This window comes from Staurois parvus, unplaced genomic scaffold, assembly GCF_062004578.1.
Source record: "Staurois parvus isolate SC_StPar_1 unplaced genomic scaffold, SC_StPar_1.0 ptg000267l, whole genome shotgun sequence".
NCBI classification, from domain to species: domain Eukaryota; kingdom Metazoa; phylum Chordata; class Amphibia; order Anura; family Ranidae; genus Staurois; species Staurois parvus.
The window spans coordinates 4,863,245-4,886,782 of record NW_028318063.1 but is presented as its reverse complement, the minus strand read 5'-3'; the positions used below and the strand labels follow the sequence as shown (position 1 = coordinate 4,886,782).

The 23,538-nt window shown below is 39.5% G+C and overlaps 1 protein-coding gene across 9 annotated transcripts in view; it reads left to right on the top strand.

Moving 5' to 3' along the window:
* Positions 1-23,538, top strand: part of MTA1 (metastasis associated 1) — a 388,726-nt gene that overhangs the window by 139,944 nt on the left and 225,244 nt on the right. For all 9 annotated transcript variants that reach the window (XM_089681495.1, XM_089681494.1, XM_089681493.1 and 6 more), the window contains exon 9: positions 13,683-13,871. In XM_089681495.1, coding sequence (XP_089537621.1) covers positions 13,683-13,871 — 189 coding nt within the window. The remainder of the gene's footprint in view (positions 1-13,682; positions 13,872-23,538) is intronic.

Here is a 23,538-nt window from a genome sequence, read left to right as displayed (position 1 = left end):
TATTTACTCTGAATTGATGGGTTGCTGTTTTTAATTAATTGCCTATTTACAGTTATGGGTATCTTCATTTTTCCATTTTCACTAACACAAGCAGTTTTAAGATATTCGCTCTGACACCGTCCTCTTTAACTGGTTCATGATAGCCCTACTGTAAATTAACACCCTGTCAGTGATGCCAGTGAGTTACTGGCATATCTAGAAATACTTGTGTATAGTTTAGATTTTTAGGTATAAGTACTTCTGGATATACTATATGTTTAGAAAATTATATAAATACTGCACTATCCTAAAAGTCCAAATAAATAAAACATCAAAATAATAAAAAAACAAAACCTATACTGTTTTAAATCGGTGACAATCTAATGCAATATGTGCTCTGTGCACATCATCATAATGCATAATAATCAACAGTTCACATAACAAAGTGGTGTAATGTGATAGCAGTGTGAACCTGATTACATCATCTGATGAAATGTGTTGGACAGAGCCAGAGGTTTTGACACTGCGCATGCGCTCACTGAAACTTGGCATTCTGGGAGTTGTGTTTTTTTACTAAGACACTGTATACAGCGTATTTGTGTTTTTTTTGTTAACTGTAAGATTAAAGATTTTACCTCAGATTTCACAGTATATTTGGAGCGCGTTGCTCTGTCTTTCTGCTTCCTTTAACCACCTCCCGCCCGCCATATAGTAATATGATGGATGCAAGCTGGTTCTCTTGTTCTGGGAAGACGTCATGACGTCCTCCCATTCTCACCGCATATGCGCGTCTCAGGGAGCGCGCGGCGATCGGCGGTGCGCTGTGTCCCTCCTCCTTCGGAGGTACATCTCTTGTGAAGGGGAGAATGAGATAAGAGGCTGAAGTTTGGAGGATTCTACTGTTGGATTATACCACAAGGCCTGTTTTAAGTTAATTGAGGGTAAGCGTAAGAATTACAGACACATGAAAGTGGACACATGGTGGAATGATTTAGCATGATTTTTCACAAATTTTGTGAGTGTATTTCCTATAATGTATGTGTTTGCATTAAGGATAATACACTGTGTGGTTTTTCCTTCTTTTGAGGATGACATTTGGAGGATGAAGTATCTATCACAGATGGAGGAAGATGATTAACAAGAAGAAAGAATACTTCATATTGAATGTTTTATATCACAATAGGGGTTATTGATATTTATGGACGCTGAGAAGGACTTTTGATTTTGTTTTGTACTTTCGGGGGAGACAGTGATATTCTGGCATGTAGGGGTGTTTCACAGATATATATTTACACGTATTCGGTATAGCGGACATTGATTTTGAGTTTATTATTTGTCTTTGGAGGAAAATTGGAGATGTGATCTGTGGTACAGAATTTTTACTATCACCATAAAGTTTACATTAAAAAAAAAAAAAAAGCACTGTCTGACTTCTCATGCGAGAGTCTCACATCTTCTGGTAAGCCTCTGTGTTACATGTTGGAGAACATGGGGCGTTACACTCGTGAAGAGTTTTATGGTATCTCGTTACATCACTTGGTCATGAGACCTGTGGATCGTTATGGATTATTATGATGTGTGAAGAGCTCATGTTGCTCTGGATTGTCATGGATGGTTATTACTTAAAATAGTACAGGTTTTGTTTTTTTATTATTTAGATTTTTTTTCCCATTATTTAGACTTTGAGTGGTGCAGCATTTATATAGTTTTCTATTATATTGTAGTGTATCCTATATCAGATGCTATTGGCTTCTCCAGGGAGTGACTTTACATTTTTAGACCTTCTTGTAAGTTTGACCATACAGCACTGATGTATGTATCAGAACCTACACATATTTGGAGTTTCTTTACTTTGGATGCAGAGGAGAGAATTTAGTGAAAATATTTGAAATAACATTAATTATGAAAAAATAAAAAAACATTCTGCATTTGTCCACATTTTTGTCTGTTTTTCTGCCCATCACAAAAATATTTATAAAAAGTTTTTTTTTATTAATAATAAAGGCCTCGTCTTTGTTTTAAAACATTGTGTAAAAATTATTTTGTTAGGTAAAGCAGTGAAACTGTTATGGTTAAGTGCATACCAAAACTTCAACATTTGATCTGGCCATGAAGTTTTATTTACCCATGGCAATCAAGGAAAAACCCTGACCAGCAGCATTGTCTAGTTAAGGAACCCATTGCAAAGCAAAATCCAAATTAAATAATTTTCTGGCATCTGGGCATACTCAAAGGTCAGTACCTTGTAAACTGTGGACTGGGAGACCAATATCGATGTCTATTGGAAATGTGAAAATTGTGGGGTTTTTTGTGACTTTATAGAGTTCATTTTGGGCACACTGGCCCAAAGAAACTATTTCCTTTACTAAAAGACGTGCCTGCTGGGTGTGCTGTATAAACTGGTATGTAGCATCAGCTACATAGTTACATAGTCTGGCTGAAAAAAGACAAAAGTCCATCCAGTTCAACCATTAAAAAAAAAAAAAAAGTTATAATCCTACACCCACAGTTGATCCAGAGGAAGGCAAAAAAAACAAGCAAAGCATGATCCAATTTGCTCCTGCAGGGGAAAAATTCCTTCCGGATCCCCCAAGAGGCAATCAGATATTACATGGATCAACTTTACCTATAAATGTTAGTATCTAGTTATATTCTGTGTATCCAAAAAATAATCCAGGCCTTTTTTAAAGCAATTCACTGAGCTGGCCAGAACCAACTCTTGAGGGAGTCTATTCCACATTATCACAGCTCTTACTGTGAAGAAACCTTTCTGTGTTTGGAGATTTACATTTCTTTTCCTCCAGACGTAAAGAGCCCCCCCTTGTCCTCTGTGATCACCTTAGGGTGAATAACTCTACACCGAGTTCTGTATATGAACCACTGATGTATTTATACACGTTGATCATGTCCCCCCTTAACCACTTGAGCTCCTGAGGATTTACCCCCCTTAATGACCAGGCCTCTTTTTGCTACTCAGCGCTGCACTAATTCAACTGATAATTGCACGGTCATGCAATGCTGCACCTAAACCAAATTTATGTCCTTTTTTTCACACAAATAGAGCTTTCTTTCGGTGGTATTTGATCACCTGTGCGCTTTTTATTTTTCACGCTATAAACAAAAAAGACCAAATATTTTGAAGAAAAACGATATTTTTTACTTTCAGCTATAAAAAATATATAGTAAACTCAAAGTTAGTTATAAATTTAGGCCAAAATGTATTCTGCTACATGTTTTTAGCAAAAAAAAATCCCAATAAGTGTATATTGATTGCTTTGTGTGAAAGTTATAGCGTCTACAAACTATGGTATAGATACTGCAATTTACAACATTTTTTTGCTATACAGCGCTGCGCTAATTTAACGGACAATTGCGCGGTCATGCAATACGGTACATAAATGAAATTTATGTGTTTTTTTTTCAACACAAATAGAGCATTCTTTTGGTGGTATTTGATCACCTGTGCACTTTTTATTTTTGGCGCTATAACCAGAAAAATTTTGAAGAAAAAAACTTTTTTTTAGAAAAAACAATTTTCTCGTTTTGGTCATAAAAAATATCTAAAAAAAGTAAAATTTCGTCATAAATTTAGGCCAAAATGTATTCTGCTACATGTGTTTGGTTAAAAAAATCCCAATAAGTGTATATTGATTGCTTTTTGTGAAAGTTATAGCGTCTACAAACTATGGTATAGATAATGGAATTTACATAGCTTTTACTTTCTGACTGCCCATCACATTTCTTGAGGTGCTAAAATACCAGAATAGTACAAACACCCTCAAATGACCCCTTTTTGGAAATTAGACACCCTAAGCTATCTGCTGAGAGGCATATTGAGTCCATGGAAGATTTATTTTTTTTCCACAAGTTTCTGGAAAATGAAGAAAACTTTTTTTTTTTTTTTTACACAAAGTTGTCATTTAAATGATTTATTTCTCACACAAGCCATGGGTATATGTGGAATTACACCCCAAAATACATTCTGCTACTTCTACTGAGTATGGGGATACCACATGTGTGAGACTTTTTGGGAGGCTAGCCACATACAGGAGCCTGAAATCCAATGACCACTTTGAAAGCCTGAAGGTGCGCAACTTCCTCATTACACTTCCTTACTACCTATCACAGTTTCTAAGGCCCTGACATGCCAGGATAGCCCCAACCCCCCCCCCCCCCAAATTACCCCTTTCTGGAAAGTAGACACCCCAAGGAATTTAAAAAGAGGCATGGTGAGTATTTTGCAGATCTCATTTTTTCTCACAAGGTTTTGAAATATAAAAAAGAATAGAAAAAATGTTTGTTTTTTTTCTTCATTTTCCAAAAACTTGTGGCAACAAATGAGATCTGCAAAATACTTACCGTGCTTTTTATCAAATTCCTTGGGGCGTCTACTTTCCAAAAAGGGATAATTTGGGTGGGTTAGGTGCTATCCTGGCATTTTATGGCCTCCGAAACTGTGATAGGAAGTGTAATGAGGAAATAAAGCCCTTTAAAAGCCTGAAGGTGCTTATTGGATTTTGGGGTCCTGTACTTGGCTAGACTGCCAAAATGTCTCTCACATGTGGTACCCCCATACTCAGGAGAAGTAGCAGAATGTATTTTGGGGAGTAATTCCACATATACCCATGGCATGTGTGAGCAGTAAATCATTTAAGTGACAATTTTGTGTAAAAAAAAAAAATATATATATATATATATATATAATTTATTTTTGTCATTTTCCAAAAGCTTGTGGTAAAAAAATAAATTCTTCTATTGATTCAACATTCCTCTCAGCAAATAGTTTGGGGTGACTACTTTCCAAAAAGGGGTCATTTTGGGGGGGTGGGGGCGTTTTATGCTAAGCATTAGAAGTTTATGCCACCCATCACTCACTCTTCTAACCACCTGAAGACTAAGCCTTTTTGTTCACATGAAAAAAATCTGTATTTTTTGCTAGGAAATTAATTTAAACCCCCAAACATATATTTTTTTAAAGCAGACAACCTAGTGAATAAAATGTTGGGTACTACAATTTTTTATGGCACATAGTACTTGCGCAGCGATTTTTCAAAAGCAATTTAAAAAAAAAAAAAAAAAAAACACTTTTTTTACTTTTAATGCACAAAAACACAATATATTGGCCAATTGTTTGGTAAAATATAAAAGATAATGGTATGCCGAGTAAATAGATACCAAACATGACATGCTTTAAAACTGCACATGCCCCGTTCAATGGCGACAAACTGCAAACATTTTTAATATCCATAGGCAGCGCTTTAAAAACCTTTAAAAGCCACCATTTTAGATTTACAGAGGAGGTCTAGTGTTAGAATTACTGCCCTTGACATTCACGGCAATACCTCAGATGCATGGTGCAACCGCTGTTTACATAACGGCACAGGGTCAAGGCTTGTGCACACAGGTGTGCACGCATGGGAGGGGCAATTTTTTATTTATTTTTTGATTTTTTAAAATTATTTTTACATTGTACCTTTTCATTTTTTTTTTTTTAGCACTTTTAATGCTATAACAGGGAATGCAAATAACCCCTATAACTTCAATGGGCATTGTCATATATTATTTTTTCAGAAATCTGGGGTCTATCAGACTCTAGATATCTCCTCTGCCCTTACATTATCTAATCACACCAAAATCGGTGTGATCAGATGCTTTCCCAATTTACAAATGGCGCTGTTTATATCCTGCGAAACTGAAGTGATGAAATGCTTGTAGCTTCCGAATTCTTAGACTATGGAGATGATTGGCACCATTCTGGTCTCCAATCAGCTCTATGGTCAGCTGGCAGAAACACCGGCTGCATTCTCAGGTTCCCCTGATGGCACGGGACTGCCCGAGAAGGCCGTGGAAGGCAGTGGGGGACATCATCTCCCACTGCTTGTAAAAGCAATCTTGCAGCTAATTATCCACTAGGATTGCTTTTACATGAAAGCCGATCACCGGCTGAAAAAAACGACACCAGGATGATGCCTGCAGCTGTAGGCATCATCCCGGTATAACCATTCAAATCTAGTGATTACCAGTACATCGCTGGTCCTTGTTGGTTATATATGCTATGTTCTTTTTTTTTTTTTTTTTTTTTTTTTTTTTGTATCCAGCCAGTAGACTAAATGAAAAAATGAGAAGAAATCTCTGCCAGAAAAAGTATGTGGTATGCTCACCATTAGAATATACCACCCTGCATCCACCCACTTCTAATGTTGGGCACACATTAGGTCACACTTTGCCACAAGTGCCAGTTCCAAGATTGTACAAATGTCTAAATCGTGGCACGCTTGAATAAAAATTGTCCACGTATAAGTGGTACCCCATATGGAGAAATGATGACACCAACTCCCAAACTATCTTGCCACTACTCCCCATGTAGTCTGGGCATCCGGGCGGGCTCCACGTGACTATCTTTTCCCTCGTAAATCCGAAACGTATATGTATAGCCTGTTGCCCTCTCACAGGTCTTCTACATCTTGACCCCATATCTGGCACACTTGCTGGGGAGAAATTGTTTGAATGCAAGGCGGCCAGAAAGATTAATAAGGGACTCATCAACGCAGATGTTTTGCTGGGGAGTATAGACATCTGCAAATTTTTGGTTAAGGTGATTTACAAGGGGCTGAATTTTGTGGAGCCGGTCAAATTCAGGGTTACCCCGAGGATGACAGAGTGTATTGTCGTTGAAATGCATAAAACATATTATACTCTCATATCTATGCCTGGCCATGGCAGCAGAGAACACGGCATATGATGAATCGGGCCTGCGGACCAATACAACCACAATTCATTTCTTTTAGTAATGCCCATGTTGAGGGTTAGGCCCAAAAAAAATGTAAATTTGAAAACCGTAATGAGTTTCCATGCGAATGGTCTGGCAAAGTTTGAATTTGGGTTGGCGGCAATAAATTGTTGTGCATATAAACTGCTTTGATCCACAATCAACGCATACAGATATTCCGTGAAAAACAGCTCCAAAAATCAAGGAGGTATGTGAAAGACCAGGATGTACTAGACCGCTGGTACTCGACAGTTCACCAAAAGGTAGAGCGGCACTAGTACTGGCACTCTGCTGCATATGAGAGTCATTAAAATTTACCGGCAAGTGCTAACAGAGATCAGGTTGATTCTACGAACACTGCGGTTTTGTGTGCAATGTATCAAGTGACAGTGACCTACTGACACTGCACTTGCTGGGGGAGAAGGGGGGGGTAAGCGTAGGGGCTAAACGCAGGTGTTGGCAGGTGCAGGGGCTGATCCCGCTAACGCTGCGTTTTTGGGGACGCTATACCAATGTGAACGCTGGTATAGTGCTGACCTGATCAAAGATATTGACCCGTTCAGACACTATACTAGCAATGGAGGATTATTGTACATGAGCGTGCTCCTGACAATCAAGGGGTTAAATGTGATGACTGGTGTACAGACGGGCAATCTGACGCTATCTGGGAGGGATGTGAATACCACGGGAGCGCGAATCACGTATGTGTGTGTGTATATGTGTGATTTTGCGTACCCATGCCACCCTGTAGCAGTATTTCTGCTGTAGGGTGGTCAGGAAGCGGTTACAGAAGAGGTTTGTGTTACGGCGCTGCGTTACTTTAACTGAATTGCGCGGTCATGCAACACTGCACCCAAATTAAATTTACATTCTTTTTTTTCCCACAAATTGAGCTTTCTTTCGGTGGTATTTGATCGCCTGTGCGGTTTTTAATTTTTTGCGCTATAAAAAAAAAAGGCTGACAATTTTTGAGAAAAAAAACAATATTTTGGACTTTTTGGTATAAAACATGTCCAGTAAAAAAAATTTGTCACAAATTGCATCCAAAATGCATTCTGCGACATGTCTTTGCTAAAAAAAAATCCCAATACGTGTAAATTAATTGGTTTACATGAAAGTTATAGCGTTTCTAAATGGCGGGAAAGATACTGGGATTTTTAATTTTTATTTATACTAATAATGGCGGCGATCAGCGACTTATGGCAGGACTGTGGGACTGCGGCGGACATTTTGACACTGGGGGGGAACTGACTTGGGGTCACTGACATCCCCAGTGACACCAATACAGTGATCAGTGGAAAAAAAACCCCACTGACACTGTACTAATGGCACTGGGGAGGAAGGGGTTAACATTTTTAGAGTTTACTGTGTGAGGGGAGTGTTTTACTAGGGGGCGGGGGGTGTGTGCTGGACGGGGACAGGCTGATCGAGGGAGAGAAACTCTTCTTCTCTGACAGCTTGTCACGAGCTGTCGGAGAACTGACACAGAACAGGGCTGTGTGTAAAGAATGCAGCCCTGCTCTGTGTCAGTGATCACCGTGAATCGCAGGGAAATGGCCGATAATCATTGACCGTGACCCGGCTGCTGACACCTGCGGGACAGGTAGGGCGGGCGTGCGCCTCGCGGGCGCCCCCTACCTGTTTTGCAAAACTACATTTAAAACGTGGTTTTGCCTGCCCGTGCCGCCCTGCAACCGGTTTAATGCGGTGGCTGGGCGGCAAGTGGTTAACCTTAAATTCAGTTCTGCCTATTCCAGATGAGCTCTTACTATTGATTTGTACAGGGGGTAAAATGATCTCTCTCTCTCTCTCGCTCATTGATTCCCCCAGTTGTACTCCCCCTAGTATGTATGATGCATACATATTCTTAGTGCCAAGTGCATAACCTTACATTTATCAACATTAAACCTCATTTGGTACATAGTTGCCCAACTAAACAGGACATTGAGGTCAGCTTGTAAGTTGGAGACATCCTGTAAGGACGTTATTCCACTGGACAGCTTGGCGTCATCTGCAAAGACTGAAATGGTATTTTTAATCCCAGACCCTATATCGTTTATAATTATATATAAAAGTAAGGGTCCCAACACTGAACCTTGGGGTACACCATTGACAACCCTAGACTATTCAGAGTATGAATCATTAACCACTACTCTCTGAATACGATTTTTTTAGCAAATTTTCCATCCATTTACATACAGACCTTGCCTTACACATTAACCGTGTGTGGGGAACTGTGTCAAATGCTTTTGCAAAATCCAAGTATACCATGTCCACCGCCATCCCTCTGTCCAAGGTTTTGCTCACTTCCTCAAAGAAATCAGATTTGTTTGACAACTTCTGTCTTTCATGAATCCATGCTGTCTGTTGCTTAAAATATTTTTTTACAGCAAGAACTCATCTGTGTGGTCTTTTATTAAACTCTCCTGTATCTTCTCAACTATAGACGTTAAACTAACAGGTCTATAATTACTTGGTAAACATTTTGACCCCTTTTTAAATATTGGCACCACATTGGCCTTGCGCCAATCCAGTGATACTATGCCAGTTATTAAAGAGTCCCTAAAAGTTAGAAACAATGGCTTTGAAATGACAGAGCTCAATTCTTTAAGGACCCGTGGGTGTATGCCATTCAGTCCAGATGCTTTATTCACCTTTTATTCTGTCTAAATATTTTTGGATCATATCAACTGTGAGCCAATGTGGATCATCTGGAGCTGTGTCAATGCTATGCCCATTAAGGACAAGAGCTCCCTCATGCTCCTTTGTATACATAGGGCTGAAGAAGGTATTTAATACATTTTCCTTCTTTGTCCCCAGTCACCCATTCTAGATTATTTTGTAAAGGGCCTACATGCTTGTACTGGACCTTTTTTTACTATTAAAGTGGAGTTTCACTCGCACTGTAAAAAAATAAGTCAGCAGCTACAAAAACTGTAGCTGCTGACTTTTAAAAAGAAACAGCCACTCACCTGTCCTACGCTTCCACGGTGTCCTCCCCGCAGCCTGTTTCACTAGCCGTCCTGTGTTCCAGGCGCTGGCACCCAGCTGTGACATCTTTCGGCTTCACAGCCGGGTGACAGGTCCCAGAAGACTACAGGCAGGGAGGGGGGGGACAACTTCCGCTTCCGATCGCCCAGGCGATCGAAGTGAGAGTGGGTATCCATCAATTTCGGGTACCCTCTTCCCCACCCCCAACCCCGCTCCTCAAAGGACTAGACTTTAAAGTGGAACTTTCCCTTTTGGGTGGAACTCCGCTTTAATATATTTGAAGATTTGTGGGGTTGGTCCTGCTATCTTTTGCAATCTGTTCGTTTTCACTTCAATTTTTGCGGCCTTTATTTACTTTTTGCATATTCTGTTATATTCTTTGTAATGTTTAAGCGATTATAGCGTTCCTTTATTTTTATATTTATTAAAAGCTCTTTTGTTATTATCTATAGCTTTTTTTAACTTTGGCTCTAAGCCACATAGGTTTGATTTTTAGCCTTTTAAACTTGTTGCCCATGAGAATATATTTTGCAGTGTGTTCACATACAGTCTTTTTGAAGAACTCCTATTTCTGTGTTGTGTTCATTGATGCCAATACTCCCTCCCAGTCTAAGCCTTGGAAAATTAGCTCTCTTAAAATTGAACGGTTTTATTTTTCCCCTATGCGCTTGCTGTTTACAGCTAACAAATTAAATCATGTTATGGTCACTGCTACCCAGGTGTTTTTATATGGACATTCATAATAAACTCTGCATAGTTTGAGATTACCAGGTCCAGCAGAGCATCATTCCTAGTAGGGGCCTTTATGAACTACCATAAAATTGTCCTGTAGTAGCTTTAAAAATGTTTGCCCTTTAACTGTTCCTGCAGTACCATTTACTCCAGTCAATTTGCAGGTAGTTAAAATTCCCCATTATTATCACTATCCCAGCCCTTGCAGCCCTTTGAATCTGTGCAAGGAGGGAGGCCTATAACAAACTGCAATGATTACCTTTGTAGTACGCACCCCCATGTGCAGTTCCACCCATAATACTTCAGCCTCATCACACTCTCCATCAACTAGGTCCTCTTTCACACTCGATTTGAGATCACTTCTCACATAGACAGACGCCACCACCCTTCCTTATTTACTCTGTCTCTCCGAAAGAGAACATAGCGAGGAATATTAATGGTCATATGAAGAATGAAGCCAAGATTCAGCAATACCAATTAAATCATAGTTCTCTTCATGCACCAAAGCTTCCAACTCACCTATTTTGCTTGGCAGACTTCTGGCATTGGTGAACAAACACTTTAATTCATTGACACCTTGTGTACATGTGTTTTGCATATTTTCTGTTTTCATACAAACAGTACCAATGCCACTATTTTTTTTGTAACATGGGAACCTTCTTATCTCATAGCCCTCTCCCCATCTTTCCCCATTTCACCCACCAATAAGTACTGTCCCCTGTCTGATCTGTCTACCCCATTATAATCTAATTCTCCCTCCCCCCTCGATCCCAGTTTAAATACTCCCATAAATCTCTCCCCCCACACTGACCCCTTTCCATTTAGGTGCAAACCATCTCTAGCATATAGGTTGCACCCCAATGAAAAGTCAGCACAGTGCTCTAGAAACCCAAATTCTTCCCTCTGACACCAGGTCTTTAGCTAAATACAACCTAAAGTGCTGTGTTGCAGCAGCAGCACAGGGACTTCCTGTCTTCTACCCGGATCAAAATTAAGTCGGGTTTAGCACTGCACAGCCATTTATAGAAATTTTTTTGTATTCTGTGAATGGATGCAAAGCTTCCTCTGATTACTTGATGTGTAGAGGTGGGTGGATGACATCACGATCTCCACCTAAGCCAATCAGATGAAGCTTTGTATTCAATCATAGAATACAAAAATTCCTGTGAATGGCTGACCGAGCAATGCTCAGCCCGACTCGAATTTGTTTTGGCACGCTGCCCATACACAGTGATGTATACTGTACTTAACTAGTACCTAGTACTATATTCAGCTTGAATAGTGTGTCTAACAAGCACATCTGTTAGTAAAGAAAGTGGTTTGTTTGGGTCAGCTTGGCACGAACATACCTAACATCCATTTGGTGAGTGAACCAGGAAGTGATGAGAATTTTGTAACTATTTTTGTAATATATTGTGTTCTTATGCACTAAAATAAAAGTGTTACTAAACCCACAATAGTAAATCAGTTTGTATGTGCTGTAAAGCATGCTCGTTATACTCGCTGTGAAACCTAAGGGGCTAATCTTCCACATTGTGTAAAAAGTGTGATCTGGTCTTCTCTCATCCTCCCTTTTTTCTACTGTCCCCAGTATATTTGCTGATAGTACAGAGCTCTAGTAGTCACTCTGCACACGCTTAATTTAGTGTGTATGGCTAGAGTTTTTCTTTTTCTTTCTTTGGGGTGGTGTATGTGAACAACAAAGGGCCAATCAACACTGTCCATGCAGAGGGCCAGGGGTTATGGAGCCTCATAGGACAATCAGAAGAGAATGAAAACTTCTACAAGATTAACCAGTACTCAGCTGGACACTGATAGAAGTCACAATACTGCTATATACTGCTGATGAGAGAAGGTATTTAGCAGTTTACATTTAATAAAATACTTGCATTTCCGTGTTTTGTGGGAGACCAGATATAGTGAATGCAGGGTCATGGGTTTTGTAACACTTTAATTTTAGTGTATTTTGTATTGAAAATGATTTGAGAAATTTAATATTCTGTGATCTAAAAAAAATTTAACTATCACCCTTTTATTTTTCAGAGGCTCTGCATGCAGAAAATTTAGCACCTTTTTATTTTTCAAAGACTCTGCTTTCAGAAAATATACAATGTGGAGTTGGGAAGGGGGGGTTTAAGTAATCTTCTGGGCAAAATGTTCATTTTAACAAAAAAAGTAAATACAGGTCCTTTAGTGAACTGGTTAAAAATGCATGTAAAACATATTACACTGTAGTGTAAAACTACAGTAAAAGCGTCCTATTCAATCCAAAGCATAAAATATATCTAAAGGCAAAACTTGCGTTTTTAGTTTTGTATGGATTGATGCAGGATTAGAACGTTTGTCCGTTTTGATTGCTGTCTGTGCTGCCGTTAAGGAGCTTCACTCTCTGTCTTGTTTACCGTTATTATTGAAGTGACCGTAAAAGAAAATCACAGATTTTGGGTTGTCCCCAGAAAAGTAATCGAGAAGGAATCTTCCAATGTGGACACTAATTTTAGTGATCTGGGGGTCCCCAAGGAATTACCTTAATTTGCAGGGATTTCCTCATCACCTTGTGTTTGGCTATGGGACAGGAAGTAAAGAGAAACTGGCGCAATGGGACACAGATGGAGAAAAAAATCTGATGGGTTAGAACCCTCCCTTCCTCTATCCAAAATGAAGAAAAAAGTTTTGCCGATAATTCTACTTTAAAAATTATTTTTTAAAAATCAAACTCATAGTGTCACTCAGTCCCCCTCATGCTATCTACATCTTTGACATCAGGGCACAGCGGAAGCGGTTCAAAGTCAGCCTTTGCAGTCACAAGGGGGTTTATTTACTAAAGCTGGAGAGTCCAAAATCAGACTCCCTTCTGCATAGAAACCAATCGGCTTCTAACCTCAGCTTGTTGAATGAAGCTTTGGCAATGAAACCTGGAAGCTGATTGGTTTCTATGCAGAAGGGAGTCTGATTTTGGACTCTCCAGCTTTAGTAAATAAACCCCAAGGTGTCAATAATGTGCGGGTGCTGAACAACACCATGCAACTCATGGTGGCTTGCCTATACATTTATCAATGTGCATGTGTTATATGACTGTATAGAGAGTAAAACAGCCTTAAAAATGTCTGCCAAAGAAAATATCCTTTTTGTTTTAAGTTTAATTTTAACATATCAAATTTTTGTTAAAACACCATTACTAATGAACTTTTCTGTGTTTTATTTGCTGTAGTTCCATGCTATGGACACACTGCACAAAAATTGTTATGATATCTCCAAAGCCATTTCTGCATTAGTACCCCAAGGAGGTCCTGTGCTTTGCCGAGATGAAATGGAGGAATGGTCTGCTTCAGAAGCTAATCTTTTTGAAGAAGCTCTGGAGAAGTATGGCAAAGACTTTACTGATATTCAGCAAGATTTTGTGAGTAGAATGCGCTAGAGAAAATTCATGCAAATAAAAGCATTTTTGTCTATATCTTCAATGAAAGAATAGAATATAGGATTAATGGTAATATATAAAAAGCAGCTAAGCGGTGTGGTCTGTTAATGCTGAATCGTTACTGCTGCATCAAGTTTGATATTGATGATAAACCATAATGCGCTCAATTCACAAAGCAGTATTCTCTTTAAAATTTGAGATAAAATACCTAATAGGATTTAAAAAAGGTTTTTTGAAATTCGCAAAAAAAGCTACAAAAAGCATGCAATATTTTGTTGAAATATGCAGTATTTATCGCACGAAAAAAATAAACCTATTTTGTATTTACGTAAAAAGTAAAACGAAAGGCATTTTTTTAAAGTTTTCGATATGGTGGAGAGGTATTAGAACACCTATTTTTAGGTTTTTATTGCTGTCTGTGCCTGTTTACTATTATCACTCAAAGTGAAAATTAAAAGAAATCCCAAATTGTGGGTTGTCCCCATAAAAATAACAGACGGGAATCTTCCAATGGGGACACTAGTTCTGGTGACCTGGTGGGCCCCAAGGGATTCCCTTAATTTGTAGGGATTTCCTCTCACTTCCTGTTTTGGCAAAGGGACAGGAAGTGAAAGTAAATCTTCCCAATGGGATACAGATGGCAAAAGAAAACTGACCCTTTCTTTGCTCTATCCAAAATGAAAAAAGCTTTGTCTTTAATTACACTTTAAAGCAGCCTTTCTCAATGCTTTAACACAGAGGAACCCTAAAAATAACATTCCAGTCTCAGGGAACCCATGCTACAAATGACTATATGCACTACTCATGATACATTAGTGTGATGGTCACTGGGAAGAATGCTCCTTTTACACTTGTGGTCACTGGGATGGATTACCCTCTGATAGATGGCCAAAAAGATCAATGCTGTTGGTGGGAACATGTCTGAGAGGCAGGAACCCCCGTTAACCTCTGAAGGAGCCCTCGTTGAAAAACCATGATTTAAAGTAATTTTTGTTGGTGAAGCCATTGCTATATCTTCAGACAGGTCGGTTTTGCCTTGTTAGAGAATAGCTATTGTCATCCTCTGATGTTCTTGAAAGTGTCACTCTGGTATCCATCTGTCAAACCTTCAAATTGATGACACTCCTAACAGCTCAAGTTCCACGCCTTTTGTAAGAATACTTGTTTATTCCTAATCCAATTCTATCTTGCAAATATTTGAGCCAAAGGTATCTTTAAACAGAATTGTGAAAAAGTAAATTATCCCCACTACATGTGACATATGTTCTAACAAGGGAAAGACTGAAACAACGCGGTCGGCTAGTTCTGGGAGGGAGTCTATTGACGTCCTCCCAGAACCTCTCCCCCCTGCACTCCCCCTTTGGACACAGCTGACCACAGATTGCGATAAAGGGCCAATCACAGCTGTCCTTTACCATGTGATCAGCTGTGTCCAATCACGTAAACAGACTTTTCGTCACACTCACAGCGTGAGGAAAGAGGCAGTAACCAGCAATTCTGACAGAGAACATTTACACTGATAATCTGTGCCCTGATTATTTGTACCCATCAGTGCAGCTTCATCAGCGAAGGAGAAAAATTACTTATTTGCAAAAATTTATAACAGAAGCTAAAAAAATGTTTTCGTTTTTAAAAATTTTCGGTCTTTTTTTTTCATTTAGCAAAAGATGAAATACCCAATGGTGATTAAATACCACCAATAGAAAGCCCTATCTGGCTCAAAGAAATAATAATTTCATTTGAGTACAATTGTCATTCAAAGTGCAATAGTTCTGAAAGCTGCAAACTGGCCTGAGCAGGCAGGGGGTGAAAGGGCCCGGTAGCCAAGTGGTTAATGAGTACAATATACAGTATGTGTGTATATATACACACAAACGCCTGCGCGTGCACATACACAGCACTATTTACACTTACTGCAAAACAGAGTGTAATGATTTAAAAACGCAAAATAACAATGAAAATTTCTAAATAGTTAAAAACAATCTGTGACTAGATCATTAATCAGGTTTCCAGTAATCGGCATCACTGTAGAGCTTGTACTCAAAGTGAAATGTTCCATCTAGAAAGTGGAAGAATCTTCTCCCCAAAGATTATTCCACTCACCAGAACATCATGATGGAACTCAATACTAAAAAGTTTAATCATGCATAGGAAATATCTCATATCTTTGTCCCAGATGTAAAAAGACATGCTTGGTTATAAGACAGAAAAGAAACCCCAAATCTTTTTTTTGTTGCCTCTGTAACAAAGGCAAAAGTGGTCGTTTTGGAGCACTATAAGCATTTTAAATAATGGTCATGTTCTGTAGTGAAAAGTTCTAACACCTTGGGTGGAGCATTTCACTTTAGTGGAGGATTGCCCTAGGATGTAATTGGATGAAGACAAGCCATTTCACAATGATTATTTTTTGATGAGCTTTTGGCATTTAACCAGTTCCCACCCAGTCAATAGGAAAATGACGGCCGAGCGGCACACTCATCTATCCGGGTGGGCATCTGCTATGTTGAGATCTGTCACCGACTGTGTCCCTCTGACACAGCTGATGACAGTACGACAGAACAGTAAACAAAACAGTTGTCCCTGTCAGCTGGTTCACACTGCTTTGCATGGCTGTGCACAGCCATGCAAAGCAGTGTGATTACAGTGAAGCACTAACACACACGGTCCCATAGTAAAACACACTCAGCACACCGTTAACTCTTTGGTCGCCCCTCATGTTAACCCTTTCCTGCCCAGTGCCATTAGTACAGTGTCAGTGATTTTATTTTAGCACTGATCACTGTATTGGTGTCACTGGGGATGTCAGTGACACCAAGTCAGTTCCCCCCCAGTGTCAGAATGCCTGTCGCAGTCCTGCTATAAGTCGCTGATCGCCGCCATTACTAGTAAAAATTAAAAAAAAAATTCCAGTATCTGTACTGCCATTTGTAACTGCTATAACTTTTCATGTAAACCAATTAATTTACACGTATTTTTTTATTTTTTTTTTTTAGCAAAGACGTAGCAGAATACATCTTAGCCTAAATTTATGACGAAATGTGATTTAAAAAAAAAAAAAAATTTACTGGACATGTTTAACCACTTCCTGTCCGGACACTTTTACCCCCTTCCTGTGCAGGGCAATTTTCAGCGCTATCACACTTTGAATGCAATTGCGCGGACAGAGACAGATAACACTTTATTTTGGTGGTATTTATTCACCGCTGGGATTTTTTTTTTGCTATGTAAATGAAAAAGTCCACAAATTTTGAAAAAGTGTTTTTCTAAGAAAATTTTGCAAATAAATAATAATTCATCATAAATCCTGGCCAAAATTCATTCCATTTTATCTTTTTAGTAAAAAAAAAATAAGCCACATTAGTTTATAACCAAGAATTATAATTTTTAAACATTTTTTTTTTACATTTGTATTTTATTTTTTTATATATATATATATTTTTTTTTACATACTGTCACCCTAGCAGTATAGTGTCACCATGGTGACACTGTACTACTTGTGGGGGATGATGAAGATTTTTTTTTTTTTTTTTTTTGCACTGATTGCTTTTACACCCATATTGGATGTAATAGCAATCATTGCTCTTTCTCTCTGCATTCTTGCAGCCATTGAGAACTACTGAGTGAGCTGTGATTGGTCACAGCTTGTCACATGGTACAAGGCTGTTGTGAATAGCATTGTACCATGTGACCTCTGATCATTCACAGATTTCACACGTAGTAAGCAATGATGTCACAAGTGACATCTTGCTAAATACTTTGCATGTGGTGACTGATTGGCCAATCAGCGATCACATGATCGGGACCTCGTACAGCGGTCCCGTCCGACGATCGGTGTTTCAATTTTTTTTTTATAGCGCAAAAAATTAAAACCGCACAGGCCATCAAATACCACTGAAAGAAAGCTCAATTTGTGGGGGAAAAAAGGACGTAAATTTCAATTGGGTGCAGCGTTGCATGACCATGCAATTGTCAGTCAAAGTAAAGCAGCACCGTAACACAAAAAATGGCCTGGCCAGGAAGGGGGGGTAAATCTTTTGGAGTGGTTAATGCACTAAACATCACTATTGCCATGCATTAAGTAATGGAAGAGGGCAGGGAGAATTTTTTTACAGCCCCAGAATCTAGCAAACACTATACAAGGAAGCTTATCCAAAGTTCCGCATGGGAAAAAATAAAATTTTTGTATGTACTGTAAGATCTTTTTCTTCAGGTCCATTGAGGGATAGAGGGATTCAGAAACTTTTTTTTTTTCTGCCACCTACAGGAGTTTGCGACACAAAATGTTGTAATCCAGCCCCTGTATAACTCCCTTTTCTACCAGCATGGCTCAGTTTTGTGTGCAGGCAGTACATAAGGCCAACAAAACACTAAAGGACCTGTGTCCCTCAACTGACTTGAAGAAAAAGATTTTATGACATGCACAAAAGTAATTTCTTTTTGATTTGGGGGACACCACATTCAGAAACTGCCTACAGGAGGATTTGGACACTGGCAAAAAAAAAAACCCTCAACCTGGTGTGTCCCCTTTGCCAGTGTCCAAATCCTCCTGTAGGCAGTTTCTGAATGTGGTGTCCCCCAAATCAAAAATTTTTTTTTTTTTTTGTGGTTTTTTGCAAGTGTCCTAGGAGTATGGATGCCTCTTCCCTGCTGAGAAAGGTTTACCTATTATACAAGCAATTGTTTGTGGGGTTTTTCTTTTTCGTTTCAAGATTACTTTTTCCCCCACCAAACTTTCATCTACATGCTGCTTAAGCTGGTTCCTTCTGTAGCGATCTGAATCTATGTATCCTCTGCAAAAACTTTGGCGACCGTACCCAGAACTTTTTGGGTTGAATGATTGTGGAGCCTGGCTAGAATGTGGCCTTCATGCATTGGGCTCTGCTTGTGACACTTTCCAGATCTCTGGGTACTGTGTAAGCTGCAGATTTTCTATCCAGGTCCACAGCCGTGACACTGCCTCCAGCATGATCCAGTCTCTGAAGACTCATTTAAGAGCAGTACATGTGCACAGAGCATCGGGCTCCAATACATTATTGGGTGCTATTATTATCCTTTTTTTTTTTTTTTTTTTTCTTTGGTCTCACAGAAAGCGTTAAAACAATGAGTGCTGCATCATATAATGAAATGTGGCAAACATACAGTCGTTGCTCTGTTCTGTTCTTGCTTTCAGCATGTGGTGGCATCTTCTCACCATTGCTGCTATTTGAAAGAGGTCTTTGTTAGTCCTTGCTGCCGCCTACAGTGACAGTCACTTCTGGTCTCTCCTCTTTTCAGCAGTTGGTTCTTTTATTGTGCAACATGTCGGTTAACAAACATATGAAGTCTGCATCTGGTCTCTTTGACTCTTGATCCACTAACAGTTCTGAGGTGGACTGTATGTTCCTAGGACCTAACTCAGTCTAACTTTGTCCCCTTCTTGAGTCCTCATTGGTTCGTTCTGGTGTGGCCCTCTATTTGGGTTTAACCCAGGAGGATCTCACTGCAGTTATGAAGGATTTTATGGGCAAAATTGCAATGTTAATTGTAGACTGACTGCAGAGGACATACCTCATTGACTTTCCTTGCAAAGTCATTATCTGGTCTGCTTGCTGAGCCTGCCAAATTGCTAGCAGAGTTCTTGAGTAACTGGACACAAACAGATAGAAAGATCAAAGTGAACATGGATGCTCTTGTGGACACAGGGGGAGGCCTTAGCCTTGTCCAATGGAGCTAACTATTTTGACGTGAATGGCCCCAGTGTTCGTTCCTTCTGGGATATCAAGTAAATGCTCCAAGAACTACTAGGGGAGTATGGACTGAGGTCACCTATAGCTGTGGGATTGTTTTCTTTGTATCTTTGAGAAGACACATTGCTTAATGTGAGGAAAGACATCACATACTTAAAACCCAGGCAACTGGTGCTGATGAGGGTCATAAAGGGTCCTAAATTGCTGTAGGTGGGCAGCATGAGGAGACCAGATGATCCAAGTGGTGCTTTAAGAGCATAGCAGCAGGACTGAGCTTCTTTTAGGTTGAATGGCGTACGTTCACGGAGTATGCCCATGCATGGATGACATTGGTGCTAAGTCCCTGAGCCTTAACTCCATTAAGTGAATCTTGAGAAACTGGGTCACACCAAAGGCTGTCAAAGCTCTGGACCTGGAAATCTCTCCACAGTTAAAGACTAAGTTCACCATATTAAAAACAAAAAACAAAATGCACATATCTTTGCAGGTTTATGCATTTTTTAAGTGGGGAACTTGGTCTTTAACTGTGGAGAGATTTTAGGGTCCAGAGCTTTTGGTGTGACAAGGTTTCTCAAGATTCACTTGGCGAGTAAGAACAGTTGGCTGAAGTACCTGGACCTACCTCAGTACTGGATGTCTTAAAAGTGCTTGAGGGTTTCACTGCATAAAAGTTAAGGCTCAGGGACTAAGCACTGATGTCATCCTCTAAGTGGAGTGCTGCATGTGCATACTCCATTCTCTGTCACGCCATTCAGTCCCCATTGGTCAGTTTACAAAATTTGTCAGATGTTGTTATCCAATCAGCCTATTTTCTAGTATAGCCAAAGTCTATTTATGAGCTTACTGGACAACACAAGAAAGGTATTTGGGTTAAAGTTAAAAGCAATCTGTATATATTGTGAAAAATATATTAACCCCTTATACTGTGCACAGGGAGAGAAAACACGCACACAGATTCGTTGCTAGAAAGATCTCTCGTCTATTGAGAATGTTGCAATGGCTTTAGTACAGCTTAGAGATAGGAATTAGATCACGTGTCAGTTGGCAGGACAATACACTTCTATGTCTTAGTAGGCGTTCAAGGTCACAGCTGGCTATGCGCCTAGGAATCATGTTATCTTAGTTTTTCTCATGAGAATGCAGCTGAAGAAAAGAATCTTTAAAGAAGAACCCTATGGGTATAACAAATATAAAATAAAGTCTCTAAAGCATAACTCTAAGCAAGGCCAACTTGCTCATTTCCCCCCTTTTTGTCCATTCCTGGACAAATATTAGTCCATTATCAGTTCTCCAAGGTGCTTTCCGATGGGTGGACTATTGATCAAGCCCACTTATGGCTTGGGAAGTACCTGATCCTGAAAGTAGAAGCTCCGTCCCCTTGAAGCTTTATGAAACAATTTTAACCACTTGCCCGCCAGAGAATTTACCCCTCTCCTGACCAGACCATTTTTTGTGATATGGCACTGCGTTGCTTTAACTGACAATTTCGAGGTCATGCAATGCTGCATCTAAATGAAATTTACAACCCCCCCACAAATAGAGCTTTCTTTCATTGGTATTTGACCGCCTCTGCGGTTTTTATTTTTTGCACTACAAACAAAAAAAGACCAGCAATTTTGAAAAAAAAAAACCCTATATTTTTGACTTTTTGCTATTAAACATGTCCAGTAAAATTTTTTAAAAAAATCAAATTTCGTCATAAATTTAGGCCAAATGTATTCTGCTACATGTCTTTGCTAAAAAAATGTTTTTTTTTAAATCCCAATACATGTAAATTAATTAGTTTGCGTGAAATTTATAGCGTTTACAAATGGCGGTAAATATGCTGGCGTTTAAAAAAAAAATTATATTTTTTTACTAGTAATGGCTGCAATCAGCGTCTTAGAGCAGGACTGCAGTGGGCATTCTAGCACTGGGGGGAACTTGGTGTCACTGACGTCTTTAGTGACACCAATTCAGTGATCAGTGCTAAAAAAAAAAAAAACACTGACACTGTACTAATGGCACTGGGCAGGAAGGAGTTAACATGAGGGGCGATCAAAGGGTTAGCTGTGTGCTGTTTTTACTGTGTGCTTTACACTGTAAGCACATTGTTTGTATGGCTCTGCATAGCATAGCAGAGCCATACATAGCAGTGTGCAGGAGCTGACAGGGGAGAGATCTGTGTTTATATGTTGGTAATACTCAAAGATCGCCGGGTGCCGGCGGGGAATCGAGAGCCGAGGCTGCGGGTAGGGAGTATGCGCGCCTCCCACCCAGAAATGCAAAATCACGTATATGTACGTGATTTTGCGCACCCGTGTCGCTCTGTAGCAGTATTTCTGCTATAGGGCAGCGCAGAAGTGGTTAAACAGTCTCCATTTCATAGGAGGGTGTTTCATCAGCAAAATTGTCTTCTTTTCAGCAGGATCTGTGGTTTTGCACATTCTGAGCTCAGACACATAAGCAACTTCTCTGTAAATTAAAAGCATAAGCAAAATTGCCATGAAATCTGCATCCCTAACTCATGTACACCACAAAAATATGCTAGCCTAGAATTTTGCCAAGACCTCTTAGACCATAGTTAGTCTGGCTGAAAAAAGACAAATGTCCATCCAGTTCAATCATGAAAGAAAACAAGAGGGTTTTGCTTGCTTTAGAAACAGCAGCTTGGCATTGCATGCCATTTATTGAGCTTATGTTCTACCAGAACTCCCAGATCCTTCTCCACCATTCATTCCCCCAGTTGTTCTCCCCCCTAGTACAGGTGAAACTCAAAAAATTAGAATATCGTGCAAAAGTTCATTTATTTCAGTAATGCAACTTAAAAGGTGAAACTAATATATGAGATACTCCTTTACATGCAAAGCAAGATAGTTCAAGCCGTGATTTGTCATAATTGTGATGATTATGGCTTACAGCTCATGAAAACCCCAAATCCACAATCTCAGAAAATTAGAATATTGTGAAAAGGTGCAATATTCTAGGCTTAGTGTCCCACTCTAATCAGCTAATTAAGTCATAACACCTGCAAAGGGTCCTGAGCCTTTAAATTGTCTCTCAGTCTGGATATCGTATGTACTCTCTAGGAAATGCACAGCCAAAAGGGAAGCCAAGGGAACCAGGACAGCGACAACCAAAGGAAATGCTTCAGGGGTGCAGCACTCCTCAGACTGGGAGATCAGCCACTAGATAGAGAATAAACAGGTGGCTCACACACCTAGTGCATTATCCAAGGTTTATTGAAAGGTATGAAAGGTAAAAACATACTCACAGACGAAGCATGTATCTAAAAAGCATTTGCGTAATGACGATGGCCAAACAAGGTGTTCCAACTGTCAGTGCGGTCAAATGGCTGATGCGTTTCGGGGACGAATCCCTTTTCTCAGAGCTACTGACCAGCCTCTGTCTCTCATGTTTACTGATCCTTTTGGTTTTTGAATGAACACTGGACTGCTCAATACTCAGCCCTTCTATGTTCATTTTAAACTGAAGGAATAGGTAAACATGAGAGATCTGTTTACAAATCGCTTCTTTTTTCTGAATGAACCTAGAATTGTTTTAGTATAATTCTGAGTTTAGTGTTAGTGAGTGCTGTCCATCAGAAGAGAGAGAGATTGAAGACTTTGTCCTTAGTTCACAAGTAAAACATCAATCTGTCTGGATCTTGATGTTTTGCTTATATTTCATCAAAGGGGAAATGGTACAGGAGAGATGAGGCTGGAGGGACCTTGAACTGCAAGGGAAGACTTTTTAGTTTAATAATAATAGTTTGAATGCTTTTTCAGTTTTAATACAATGTACAAGTGTGAACTTGGCCTGAAGAATTTTGGGCTGCCTTCACACTTCTGCTCCGTTTTGCATTACCATGCTCACATCATCATGCCTTATGTAGCATGGTAATGTAAAAAACATTAAGGCAGCCCAATAATTATAAGTGGAGT